A 13960-nucleotide genomic window follows, 5' to 3' on the forward strand; every position below is an offset into this window, starting at 1 on the left:
TTTAATAATCATTATATTCGAATATAGTATTTTTGCCTGTGTTTTTATGTAAGCACAAATACAATACAGATCCCAATAGACTAACCTGCACAGCAGAGTTGTTAAACTGAATCATGTCCTGTTGAGAGTCACTCATATATGTCTCATCTGTCTGCTCTTGATCTATACAGAAACATTTTTAGAATTTAAACAACAATATGAAGAAAAATGTGTCTTTTGTATAATGGGCTGGGACATTTATCAAATAAAAGCTAACCAACCTGTCTTTTCAGCTTTTAGCTCCAACACTTCTGGGGATATAGCGACATCACCAACCTGTGGGACTGTCCCACCTTCAACCTGTGCAACAGACAGACTTCTTGAATGATAGGAATCCACTCAACTGCTATATTGAGTGTAAACTCTCCATTCGTTTGCTTGTATGGGTTGATGAGATAGGATCTGGAGCAACTTTACCACTTCACAAGGTGCTTGGAAAAAAGAATCCATCACTACTTATGATGAAGGGAATACAAATTAGTTGGTACTTTTAAAGTATTAAAGTTCCCTTCATCATACAGTAAGTAGTGCTGGATTCTTTTTTAACATTCTTTTGCTTGTATGGGTCACAGCACATACTTACCTCTGTGGTATCTCTGTCTTTCTCGCACCACTCTTGTGTGCACATGGATGAGAGTGTGTGGTCCATAGGCTGGACCCCTGACACATCAGTATCTGTGATGTCTGAGTCTGTGTGCTGGTAAGAAGATGGGAAGAACTGCAGAGAATCATCTTCTGCCTCTTTGTGTTTCTGTGGTCCTCCCTTCTCATTGCTGTGGCCGCCATCCTCCCTTTCTCCATTCACGCGCATTATTTCATCCACCTGAGTGAGAGAGAGATTCAACATTCGGTTCCACTTTAGACATTCCACTAACAGTAAGTAACTTTGCAATTAGATGTCAACTAGCAGTCATTAGAGTATTCGTAGACTGTCTGCTTAATAACTTCTAACACTTTATTTTGATGGGTCCACAACATACAACATACTGACTATGAGAAACTTTGCAAGTATATGTCAACTTATTCTACTAACCCTAAACCTACAAACAGTCTACTCTGAGAGTTAGTAGACATGTAATTGCAAATTAATGAGAATTAGTTGACATGTAGTTACAAAGTTACTTATAGTTATTAGAATGTCTAAAGTGGACAATCGAAATTGTAACCCAACATTCAGAGTAGACATTTATTCCCCTTATTTTCTTAATCATTTTTTTTTTTTTTTGTCTCATATTCTTGTAAACATCTTTAAAACAAGGCATATTTACTTGAGAAGCAAAGCTGTATATGGTAATAAAGGAGCACATTTTAAATTTCACATTTAACAAAATAAGTAGCACTTTCATTTTAAATCATATTCACAAACATGAATTGGTATAACTCCAGTCATATCAGTAGCCTAATTTATTTTACGGATCACCTGATGATTGAAGTGGATCAACTGATGACTACTATGTTTAGAGCACATGACCAAGCTAATTCTACTCACTTAATCACTTGATGATGTCTATATTTTCAGGCACTTACTTTAAATGAATAAATTAACGCTGACCGCATATAGTGCATTTCTACAATGGCATACGTCAGAGGAGGCCAGGGGAGAACTGGCCCCCTGACTGAGCCTGGTTTCTCCCAAGGTTTTTTCTCCATTTCTGTCACCATTGGAGTTTTGGTTCCTTGCTGCTGTCGCCTCTGGCTTGCTTAGTTGGGGACACTTAATTTCCAGCGATATCATCAACTTGAATGCACAGATACTATTTGAACTGAACTGAGCTGGACGATGACATCACTGAATCAACGATGAACTGACTTTAACTGAAAATTGAGTGTTTACTGTTTTGCATTATTACACACTATTTTTCCTATTTAATACTGCAAAGTTGCTTTGATACAATATGCATTGTTAAAAGCGCTGTATAAATAAAAGTGAAACATGACTCAAACTTTTTTTTTACTGTGGTGTGATGTTGCATCCACACTGCTAGGTGTACTAAAGCTGTACTTTAAATCAAAGACGATTAGCGCATGAGCCAGTATAACATAAAATTACTGTGCAGATTTGTTTCCAGAGAATACTACTTTAAATTTTACATTACTTTAAATTATTATTTTTTTTAACATGTTGCCATTTTTTTCTTGTTTTAAGCATAAGCCCCATTTTATTTTTCTAATAAATTTCAAGTCAGCTTCCCAAAAAAATCTAGCCTATTTTACAGATGTGTACTGAAAAAAAAAGACAAATTTACTGAATTTCCTTCTTTTTTTGCAGTGTAGCCCTTTATATAAATTAAATTAGTATTAAAAAAGGTATTTTTTATTTTATTTTAAGTTTAAGTAGCTTTTCTCAATGAAACCACTGTGTTTTATGTATAGGTCAGGTTTTGTCAGTCAACAGCTCTCACAAGAAATCTGCTTAGTACACACTAAATAATGTGTTTAGTAAAACTGTAAACAGGTAGGGGATATCAGTGGTAAGGGAATATATTTATCATTAGCTCAATATATAAAATAAGTCAATGGAAAGCCTCTACCATGACAGAAAAACAAATGTGTGTGTGTGTGTGTTCCAGATAGGCTGATTTGCTCTCTGACTGTGAGTGTTTTTGTCCTTGTATGGAGCACTTCACATAGAAAGAACCCATTCACAAACACACTCATACCTACTGAACACTAGCACCCATTCAACACATGCCCACTTTAACTCATTCCAGCCACCAGAGGGCAACATCTACTACTGTTGATGCTTTCTAAAAACACCATACTTTTCTTAGGAGATGAACAGAGAATATACCTACAGCACTAAATTATCCAGCATATTATCACAGCAAATTGTTGCTTCAGTAACCAATGTTGCATTGCTCAGAAGCTGCTCTTTAACAACTCCAAAGGCAAAATGGAGCTCCTAGTGAAATACAATTTAAATATAAACTTAGATTTCTAAGTTAATATAAATGAGGCACTTACTGACATAAAAGTATTTTGAGATTTAAAACTACAAAATGAATGCGGATAGCTCAAGATAATTAGATTTTACTTGCATTTTTACTTGCATTGAAAAAAAAAAAAAAAATTAAGTTTGTATCCCTAAGCTATAGACATTTGTATCAGTTATAAAACCTCTTAAAAAGCAAACTCTACAAGGAGAAATGTTGAGCTGGTTGAACCTTAGCTGTTCTCATTTCAGCAGTAGCACTGCTGTAAGGTTTCGGACCCAGTGAGGGCGCTGTCACATCTCCTACAAATTCATGCTCTGTGCTGTATCCCGTCACCCGTGCTTCGACCGTGGATGTAAATTTGGCCAAGGGAAGTGACTGCTGCCTCAGGTACTGCAGTGGGTTTGAGGAAGCACTCAAAGAAAAGGGGATGTCTTGGGAGACTGGGAGGGAGGAGTGACGAGTGGGGTCAGCCGACACGCTCCTCTCCAGTAGCTTGGGGAGTTTGAGGCGCTCAATAATGGCCTCACTGATGGTGAAACGCTGGGCATAACGCTGCAGCACAGAAGCTGCTTCCTCTGGTGTGCGGGCGTTCCAGTATGCTTCATGCAGCTCCTGTTCACGACGCTCCCTAGTGGACAAAGAGAAACAGTATAGAAATGACACTAAAAATATATTCACAAATTGAGATCCACTAGCTTACAGCAACTATAATCTACCATTTGATGGCACTTTTATCAGTAATGGTATGTTACAGGACACCAAATTATTGACTGTAATGACACTGACAAAAATGGCACTGAAAGTATCACTACTACTGACTGTAATTCCATTTACAGTAACACCACCAACAGAAATATCAGTTACATTACTAACTGTAAGGGCACTGACAGAAACTATTACCACTACTGACAGTAATAGCACTTACAGTACCATCACTGACAGTAACACCACCGACAGAAAAATCACTTACAGCATCACCACTGACTGTAGCTGCACTCACAATAACAGCACTGACAATAATACCACTTACAGCAACATCACTGACAGTAACACTATTAACAGTAATACCATTTACAGTAACATTACTTATAGTGACTGCAAAAAACAGTAATAACACCAAAAGTAACATCATAGACACTAACAGGACTAACATCTGTACTTTTAATATCAGCTTCTCTACGGTAGTATTCAGTTCCATTGCATAAACAGGTGAAACATAGTCGTTGTGTTACAGTTATGGATAATAAAAAAAAAAAAAATTCATTGCGATTAATCGCATTGTTATGCACACAATTCAATAATGAATTCAAAAGTAGTGTATTGTGCACTTTTTTCATTTAAAAGTACTGCTATATGAACAAAAGGGCAATGACATTTGGTTTGCAAACACTTTAAACAAAGCAGTTAAAATATTTCTTGCAAATCTCAACTTAAACATTAATGTAATCAATTTAAATATAAAACCAAAGCTATTTGCCACTGACAGGGCATTAATGTTTTTATAGAAAATATTTTATAGTTTGATACAGAAAAACAAGTGTGAGCACTTCTGATACCTGCAGCATGATTGCGTATATATATTGCGAGAGGGCCGTGTGTCACCACATTCCAAACGACTCAAAATAATAAACTACAAAGTTAACAAAACGATGCACTCCACTGTGGTGAGTGAGAGCGCTTCTCTGCTGTCTTCACGTGCTATCGGAAAATTCCTGTTTCCCACTTATGAAGTCATGATTACGAGCTTATTGCAGTCTTTTCTGTTAAAAATAACAGTGAACAGCGGCTTGTGAATGTTAATGCTTAGCCTAAATCAGTGGTTCTCAAACTTTTTACACCAAATACCACCATAATGACCAACATTAAAATGCAGTAGCGTTGTAGGCCTAATCATTCAACTACAGCTATACACAGTTCAAAAACATAAAACAGTTCAAGAAATGTTGGAAAGTTTTTTAAATTTGAATAAAATGAAAACTAAAAGAATTTCAAATCTCATGAGCCAATATTTTATTCACAATAGAACATAGATAACATAAATGTTTAAACTGAGAAATTTTACAATTTTATGCACAGAATGAGCTCATTTCAAATTTGATGCCTGCTACAGGTCTCAAAATAGTTGGGACGGGGGCATGTTTACAATGGTTTAGCATCTCCTCTTCTTTTCAAAACAGTTTGAAGACGTCTGGGCATCGAGGTTATACGTTTTTGGAGTTTTGCTTCCATTCTTGTCAGATATAGGTTTCCAGCTGCGGAAAAGTCCGTGGTCGTATTTTTCGTTTATTGATGTGCCAAATGTTCTCTATAGGTGAAAGATCTGGACTGCAGGCAGGCCAATTCGGCACCCGGACTCTTCTACTATGAATCCATGCTGTTGTAATAGCTGCAGTATGTGGTTTTGCATTGTCCTGCTGAAATACACAAGATCTTCCATGAAATAGACGTCATCTGGAGGGGAGCATATGTTTCTCTAAAATCTTTATATACCTTTCAGCATTCATAGTGCCTTCCAAAACATGCAAGCTGCACATACCGTATGCACTTATGCACCCCCAAACCAAGATGCTGGCTTTTGAACTGAATGCTGACATGGCATCCGTGATTTCCAACAAGAATGTCAAATTTTGACTCGTCTAACCATAGAACACTTTTCCACTTTGAAACAGTCCATTTTAAATGAGCCTTGGCCCACAGGACACAATGGCGCTTCTGGACCATGTTCACATATGGCTTCCTTTTTGCATGATAGAGCTTTAGTTGGCATCTGCAGATGGCACGGTGGATTGTGTTTACCGACAGTGGTTTCTGGAAGTATTCCTGGGCCCATTTAGTAATGTCAATGAGAGAATCATGCCGATGAGCGATGCAGGGTTGTCTGAGGGCCCGAAGACCACGGGCATCCAACAAAGGTCTTCGGCCTTGTCCCTTACACACAAAGATTTCTCCAGTTTCTCTGGATCTGTTTTTTTTTTTGTGATCAACTTTTTATTTTTTCAAATCAACAAAACAATATCCACTCAACAGGGAGGGGGGAACAACATACACACCATCAACAATTTCAATTTGTGGTAAAAACGACAAAACAGAATTCACATGAGTCCATAGATTGACAACAATTGGACATTCCCAAAACATGTGGAGAAAAGTACCTGTTGATAAAGTGTTACAGATCTGACAGTTATAGGTCGATTGCAGTTTCATTTTAAACCTCTTGTAAGGTGTTATGTATGCTCTATGGATGACTTTGAAATGGATAAGACGATGAGCCAAGTTTTTAGAAGTCAAGATTAGTTTAGACCACACCCTCTCCCAGTCGACCGATAAATCAAAATCTGTTAATTCACAATTCCAGATAAATTTAATAGAAAGAGACTTTGCAGTGTGATCATTATGTTTACTATATATTAAAGAAACAGATGGCCGACCAGAGGGTGGTGCGAACCAATCCCATATAGGATGAGAGGAAATGGGGGATGCCCAGGAAACTCCATAAGCCTTGGGAGCAGAACGTAACTGAAAAAAGACAAAATATGATGATGCTGGTAAAAAAAAAAACTTAGTTCTTAGTTCTCGAAGTGAGCAGAGTCCCTGGTTATCATATAAGTCACCACATGTGATTATGCCCAAATGTAGACCATGAGGGCTGGACAAACGGCCGATTTCAACATAAAAAATTGAAGTTGTGCCATAAGGGTGTGTTGTTACAAAATTTGAAATGTCCTCCCATCAGACATTCCACCCTTTTTAGAAAAAAAAGTGAAGTCCTTAGATGTAATATTCTGGATTCTCCAAAGATCGATTACATTAAGTTCAGTGATAAATTTATTCAATAACTTAGAGGATGGGTTAGCTTTAGGAGGATTTAAAACAGCATTAAAATCACCACCAATCCCTAAAGGACAATCCATCTGCTCAAGTAATATATTGGAAATATTTATGAAAAATGCACTGTCTGCTTCATTCGGGCAATAAATGGAGACCAGTGCTAACCTAAAACAAATCTACCTTCATCATCATGTTCAACAGTTAAATGTAACTTCCTATCGACTAAGATAAGCACCCCCTTAGTTTTATTTGGAGCACAAGAGAAGGCTGCCAGTTTGTAATACTTGTTTTGAAAACATGCCACATCGCATTGTTTTAAATGAGACTCTTGTATCAGGGCACAGGAAATCAATTTACGGTGCAAATATTCTAATATCCGGGTATGCTTAATAGGAGAATTTAGGCCATTCACATTCAATGATAAGATATTCAGAACATGCATTGTGTGCTCGCAATGCCAAGATTCTGTCTAAGTGAAGAGAAACAAAAGCAATGCCATACTGCCAGTGACATGTAAACATTAGTATGTATCCTAGATACCAATCCACCTAGATGCATAGTTCTTTTAAAAGAAAAGCAGAATAAATAAAAGCATTGATGTCTGTTGAAGGGCACAGAAAAAAAGCAAAAACAAGGAACGACAAACAACTGTGTATAAAAACCAAAGCAGACCGCACATTACAGAGAGTGTAGGTCTGCATAAACAACAAAAACAAATGTTGATGCATGACCAGTCCACTTCAACCCAAGACATGTCCGCAAAAGGCCCACTGAGCCAAAAGCATAGTGGATTGAACCTGCTCTCCATCAGCCTGAAGAATAATAATAATAATAATGAAGAAAAATAAAGAAAATAAATCATTATTATTTACCAATCAGCGGACGAACGTACAGGGCAGGGGTAAGATTCCAAAAAGAAATGAACAAGTGTCCATGGCCACCTTGTTATTGTCCTCTTCAGGGCAGTTAGGATCACCACAGACCTCATCGTTAATTTTCCCTCGTTGAGCTGAGAGGATGGAGACTCCTTCCCGCTGCTTTGTAGCACTGCAGAATACGTCTTCCTCCGCCTTTTGAGGAGAGTCGAACATCATCTGCTCACCTTTGTGCCGTAGTTTAATTAACGCCGGATAGGTGAGAAAGGGCTGGAGACCAAGTGCTGTCATCTTCTTCAAGACTGGATTAAAGCTCTTTCTCTTGGTAGTTGTGGCTGGACTAAAGTCGGGAATAAATAGTAGCATGACATTGTTCTGCATATATTTCACCGGATATGCCTGCCTAGCACCCTTCAGGATCGCCGATCTGTCATACCACCTTTGTACACGGAAGATGAGAGTACGCGGCCAATCAGAGTTTTTCCTTCCGTCATACACGCGATGGGCCTGGTCAATCTCGATGTCACGGCCTTTCTGGGAAGGGATCCACTTGGAAAGATTAGATCTGAGGAAGCCAGCTGCATCGGAGCCTTCCGCCGCCTCCAGCAACCCCACGAGTCGTACGTTATTTCTCCTGCTCCTATCTTCAATGTCCGTAATTTTTTCGGTGAGTTGCTCCAGCTGATTTCTTAAGTTTGTGACTGTCCTCCTATCCTCACGTGCAGCTGCTTGAACGGAATCGACCCGGTCATGTGTGGCTAGCTTTTCGACTTCTGCTTTTAGCTCTTTTACACAATTGTTGGTCGTTTATATATCCAAATATAGATCACAGAGTGCTGAGGTCTATCGCTTCTCATACAGTCGAAGCCACTACTGAATCCAAATCTAGGTCATAGAATCTGACGTGAGGGGCGTAGACCATCCTGCAGCGTTGTAGATGTCCTGCATAGGCACACCTGCCAGAAAGGCCTTGGAGGCCGCCACACTTCTAATTGGGTGAGCCTTGACTCCCAATGGTGAGGGGAGATCAGAGGACTCGAGGCTATGGAATAGCATCCTGATCCACCACTTAGCATAAGCTTCTCTGGCCGGAGCATAGACTGTATAAAAAGATGGACGACACGTCTCCATTTCCTTCCACTATAGAAAAGTGAAGCGAATGTATCTCAGTATGGCTGCTGCCATCTTGAGTAAATGACGTCATTTGGAGCCCGAGTCTGCACAGTAGAGATTCGTTTGGAGCCAGAGTCTGCGCAGTAGAGTCGTGAGGTGGAGCCGCGGAATCAAACTCCCGCAGATCCAATCAACCATAACGACACGCCCTGTTATTATAGCATCAAATTACTAGCTAAAATGAAACTTATCTCAAAAACGAACAACTGAACATATATCAGCGTGATAACAACTACCTTAAATGACCAAAACCATATTTTGGAAAATTGTATTTGAAGTGTAATTTTTTATTTTTTTATTTTGACTGAAGTCCCATTCGTTTACATAGAGAGGGTGGGGTTTATGACCTGTACTGCAGCCAGCCACCAGGGGGCGATCAATGAGCCTGCAGCTTCACTTTTCAGGACATGTGAGACATGCCCGGGCCGGAGGCCTCAGACTCCGTGCACCGCGGAGGTAACGTGTAACTAAGGGGTGTCTGCCCACTGACTGGCCACCAGGAGGGGCGCGGTAGGCCGCAATGGCTGCCATGTAGACCTTTAGGGTCGAGTGGGTCAACCCTGTGGAGATTTGGGCCTGCAGGAACTCCAGCACTGTACCAACTGGGCAGTAAACTGGGTCGAGCTGGCGGTCTCCGCACCATGAAGTGAAGAGTCTCCACTTCAGGGCGTACAGTTTCCTCGTTGAGGGAGCTCTGGATTGGAGGATAGTCTCAACAACCTCGGCTGAGAGACAAGAAGCTATGAGTTGTGCCCCCTCAGGGGCCACACCCACAGCTTCCACAACTCCGGGCTGGGGTGAAGGATCATACTCTCCGCCTGTGAGAGGAGATCCCTCCTGATGGGAATCTCCCATGGAGAGCCGTCGAAGAGAGAAATCAGGTCCGAGAACCGTACTCGGCCTGGCCAGAACAGGGCTACTAGCAGCATACGGACCCCGTCCTGGCGCACTCTCTCCAGAACTCACGGGAGCAGAGTGATCGGGGAAAAAGGTGTACAGACTAAGCCTCGGCCAAGTCTGTACCAAGGCAGTGGAGCTGGATGAGTCAGAGAGAACCAGAGCGGAATGTGCAATGTCTCTCAAGTCATAACAGGTCCACCTGAGCCTGGCCAAAAAACTCTCCATATCTGCTTCACCACCTTGGGCTGAAGCATCCATTCCCCGGGCCTCAGCCCCTGTCTCGACAGGATGTCTGCTCCCATATTGAGATGCCCAGAAATGTGAACTGCTCTCAGCGAGAGGAATTTGCCCTGGGACCACACAAGGTTCTGGTGCGCCAGCCTGTAAAGGGGGCGCAAACACAGACCTCCCTGGTGGTTGATGTAAGTGACCACATCTGTGTTGTCGGTGCGCACCAACACATGGTGATCTCTTAGGTCCGTCCGAAAGTGTTTCAGTGCTCGAAACACGGCCAGCATCTCCAGGCAGTTGATGTGCCATGTGAGATGGCGACCGCTCCACAGACCCAGGGTGGCCCTACACAGGGTGGCCACTCATGACTGCACCCCAACCGGTGAGGAATGCGATCAACATCAACCAAATGTCGGTCTGGTTGAGTATGCAGATGCCCTGGAGTCACAGAGGAGCCAGCGCAGTATCCACACACTTCGTGAAAGTGCGAGGTGAGAGTGCAAGGCCGAAGGGAAGAACCCTGTATTGGTACGCTTCGCCCCCAAAGCAAACCTCAGGAACTTCCTGTGATGGGGAAGGATGGAGATTGGAAGTTTGCGTCCTGAACATCAGTCGCATGACTGAGCGGTTCAATTGACTCAGATCTAAAATAGGACGCAACTCTCCATCCTCCTTGGGAACGATGAAGTACCGGCTGTAGAACCCGGACTCTCTGTCAAGAGGAGGGACCACCTTGATGGCCTCCTTCCTCAAGAGAGTATTCACTTCTTGTTCCATTACCAGAGCCTGCTCGGGACCCACCAGTGTGGGAATGACCCCATTGAAAGGTGGCGGAGTGCTGAACTGAATGCGATAGTGTGCAGGACCCATTGAGACACATTTGGCAGTAGTTTCCACGCTGATGATCTCAATCAGGTGTGTTAAGTAAGGGAGACATGCAAAATGTGCAGGGCAGGGGGCCCCCAGGACTGGAATTGAGAACCACTGCCCTAGAGACCCCCGAAGGGGGCGGCGAGTCTCTCTGTTCCGCTATGTTTCCGGGCAGGAGAGACAGAGAAGCGCTCGCTGGAGACCGCTGCGCCCTGGAACACTGGCAGGGTTGGCAGACCGATCTCCTGAGGGCACTGAGGAAAGATGGGCACCGTGTAATGCGGTGTACCCCACTCTTCCCCAGAGGGGCCTGCCCTCATAAGCCATAGGCCAAGGGCCATAGGCATCAGGATGTTCTAGCCGAAGACTATCCAGCGAGAATGACGGTCCGCAGATCCGCCTTCGGCCCGGGAGCGCCACTCCGACTCCAAAATTCTGGGGAGTACGAGAAGTAACGTTCCCTGAATGAGGAGCTGGAAAACGATTGGGGCTGCTCCCACCCAGCAGCCCCAGCTGACTACCTCAACCTCCTCGGAAGAAGAGAGGTAAACATCTCCTTTGAGGAACTTAAAGAGGCGTTACAGGGTGCTAACAATGGCAAGGCTCCAGGTTTAGACGGGATCCCTGTAGAGTTATTCCTTAAATATATTGATCTACTCGGTCCTGTCTTCCTGACGGCCATTCATGCGACAGCAGAAGCTGGAGCCTTTCACTCACAGTTGAATACAGCACTTATATCGTTGATACCCAAAAAAGGGAAAGATCACTCAGACTGTGCAAATTACACACCCATTAGTTTGTTAAATATGGATATTAAAATGTATGCTAGAATTTTGGCCTTACGATTACAACGATATATAAACAAATTGGTTCATCCAGATCAGACCGGCTTTATGCCAGGTTGATTGGCGGCAGATAACATCCGGAGAGTACTGCATGTCATACATGAATCCCAAGCTTGTCCCACTGCAGTTCTTTCCTTGGACGCGGAGAAGGCGTTTGACAGACAGGAGTGGGACTACCTCTGGTCTGTCTTGGAGGCTTTTGGCTTTGGAACAAATTTTGTGAACATGATAAAGGTATTATTTAAAAACCCCACGGCTTCTGTTGTAACCAATGGGGTGCATTCTTTACCTTTTAATATAAAACGAGGCACCAGACAAGGGTGCCCTTTATCCTATTTGCATTGTCACTCGAGACACTAGCCCAGCTGATAAGACAAGAAAACGTTTGTTCAATTTCAGTTAAGTCTTACAAACAGCATATCTCTCTCTATGCGGATGATATATTACTGTTTATTTTGGATCTACAAGCTTCATTTCCCTGGATACTGAAGGTATTTGAAAAGTTCATTATGCTTTCCGGGTACAAAATCAATTGGGATAAATCCTCTTTGCTTCCACTTAATTGCATGGCTAAAAAAGTTAGACTACCATGTAAGGTAGTATTTGAAACTCTGCAGCTAACAAAAGATAATGGGGGATTAGCTCTTCCGAACTTTGAATTATATCATAGGGCTTTTCGAAATAAAATGCATCAATATTTGGCTTAACCCGCTCTCTAGGGTTCCTTGGAGAGAGATTGAAATGAGCTTAGCAGATAAATATAGGTTACAAGATATACTGTTCTCTGGGCTAAACAACAAACAGTGTATGGAAGCTTTTGGTCCAATTATTGCCAATACAATAGTCAATTTTAAACTGATGGAAAAATGCATTCAACATTCACATAATTGGCACACCCAATTATTATATTATTTGGTATAATAATGATATTTGTTCTGGTGGCGCACCATTTTTCTCGAGAGATTGGATGCAGAAAGGCATTTATACACAGAAAGATATTTCGGGTTCTAATTGCATGTTAAGTTTTCAAGAACTGTGTGAGCGGTATGGAACTGAACCCTCATCTATGTTCTAATATTTGAGCCTAAGGTCGGCCATGAAGGCCTACGGGGTTCCCTGGGAGGAAAGTCTTCCCATGCATCCAATCATTGCTTGGTTTGATCTATCCTCTTCTAGCCATTTCACTTCATGGATGTACAGAAAGGCCTTAGAGGCTACAACAAAACGCTTAGCTATACAGCACACTTGGGAAAGAGACTGTCAACAAGAAGAGGGTGTTACGGACTGGGAAAGAGTTATGGCCGAACATTTTTACTTTATCTAAAAATCCCAATCACCAACTGATTCATTATAATTTTTGTCACAGAACTTATTGGACCCCACTCAAAAGACATTGTATCGACTCCTCCTTTAGTCCTTTCTGTGATAAATGTCCTGACCAACAACTCGGATCCTTTTTTCATATGATGTGAAATTTTGGAGTGAGGTGTGTAATATCCTATCACAAATGATTGATTATCCTATACCCCTCTATATTATTACTGAGTGACGATTCTCTGTTGAATTTCTCTAAGCTACAAAAAACTGTTTGGCTGGCCAGCTTAACATCTGCAAAAAAAACTGTTAGCGCAACACTGGCTTCCACCACATAGCCTGGATATGTACAAGTGGTTGATACAACTTCGGGACATTATAATGCTTGAATTATCCACGGCTCAGGTGAACTTGGCACAGATGTCTACATTAAAGATCTGGGCCCGTATTCATGAAAAATCTCAGCGCTAAGAGTTGCTCCTAGTAACAAAATTCTAAGAAAATTCTTAGAAATGTGGGTGTTTCCCCTTAAAATGAAAGAAAAGATCCTAGAAAAGAAAAAAGTAATTCAGAAAGCATCTTAACCCTTAAAAGAGGTCTTAAGGTCCAAAATTGTTAGGAGTACGGACGAGGACTTTTAAGAGGCTTAAGAGTTTCTTTAGCAGTGGAGAAAATGGATGAAACATGAAAAGGGAAGAAGAATTGTGTTGCACACAATGCATGACAGTGAGTTAATAAGACGCTACACATTAGATGGTGCAGGGATCATGTTTGTGACCGATCTTATTAGAGACACATTAACATCCGACACCGCGCAGAAATGCCATAGCGCCAGAAATGGAAGTAATCATTACATTAACTACATTAACATATTTGGCAACTGGAAAATGCAACTATGCAGCAGTGATGATTTGGGTTTGTACCTGAGAGCACTTTCAGAACCTTATTG

At 41.6% G+C, this 13960-nt stretch overlaps 2 protein-coding genes across 22 annotated transcripts in view; both read right to left on the reverse strand.

Annotated features, from left to right (window-relative positions):
* The window catches only part of limch1b (LIM and calponin homology domains 1b), a 299726-nt gene that overhangs the window by 24576 nt on the left and 261190 nt on the right, over positions 1 to 13960 (reverse strand). For all 21 annotated transcript variants that reach the window (XR_009274143.1, XR_009274142.1, XR_009274145.1 and 18 more), the window contains 4 exons: positions 3204 to 3603; positions 623 to 862; positions 261 to 339; positions 86 to 162 (listed from right to left, as the gene is read on the reverse strand). Coding sequence is in view for 6 of the 21 variants with exons in the window: in XM_058797791.1 (XP_058653774.1) it covers positions 86 to 162; positions 261 to 339; positions 623 to 862; positions 3204 to 3603 (796 nt within the window). In the remaining 15 variants the exon portion in view is untranslated. The remainder of the gene's footprint in view (positions 1 to 85; positions 163 to 260; positions 340 to 622; positions 863 to 3203; positions 3604 to 13960) is intronic.
* Positions 4297 to 12052, reverse strand: LOC131553263 (uncharacterized). The gene is made up of 2 exons (XM_058797794.1): positions 5466 to 12052; positions 4297 to 5389 (listed from the first exon to the last, which is right to left on the reverse strand). Exon 1 carries the CDS (start codon positions 10289 to 10291, stop codon positions 9245 to 9247), a length of 1047 nt encoding a protein of 348 aa, XP_058653777.1. The 5' UTR covers positions 10292 to 12052; the 3' UTR covers positions 4297 to 5389; positions 5466 to 9244.

This window comes from Onychostoma macrolepis, chromosome 14, assembly GCF_012432095.1.
Source record: "Onychostoma macrolepis isolate SWU-2019 chromosome 14, ASM1243209v1, whole genome shotgun sequence".
NCBI lineage: Eukaryota > Metazoa > Chordata > Actinopteri > Cypriniformes > Cyprinidae > Onychostoma > Onychostoma macrolepis.

What these genes read in the sequence shown, in the direction of transcription:
- LOC131553263 (XM_058797794.1), bottom strand. Translation starts at nt 10,291, where the DNA reads ATGGCACATCAACTGCCTGGAGATGCTGGCCGTGTTTCGAGCACTGAA.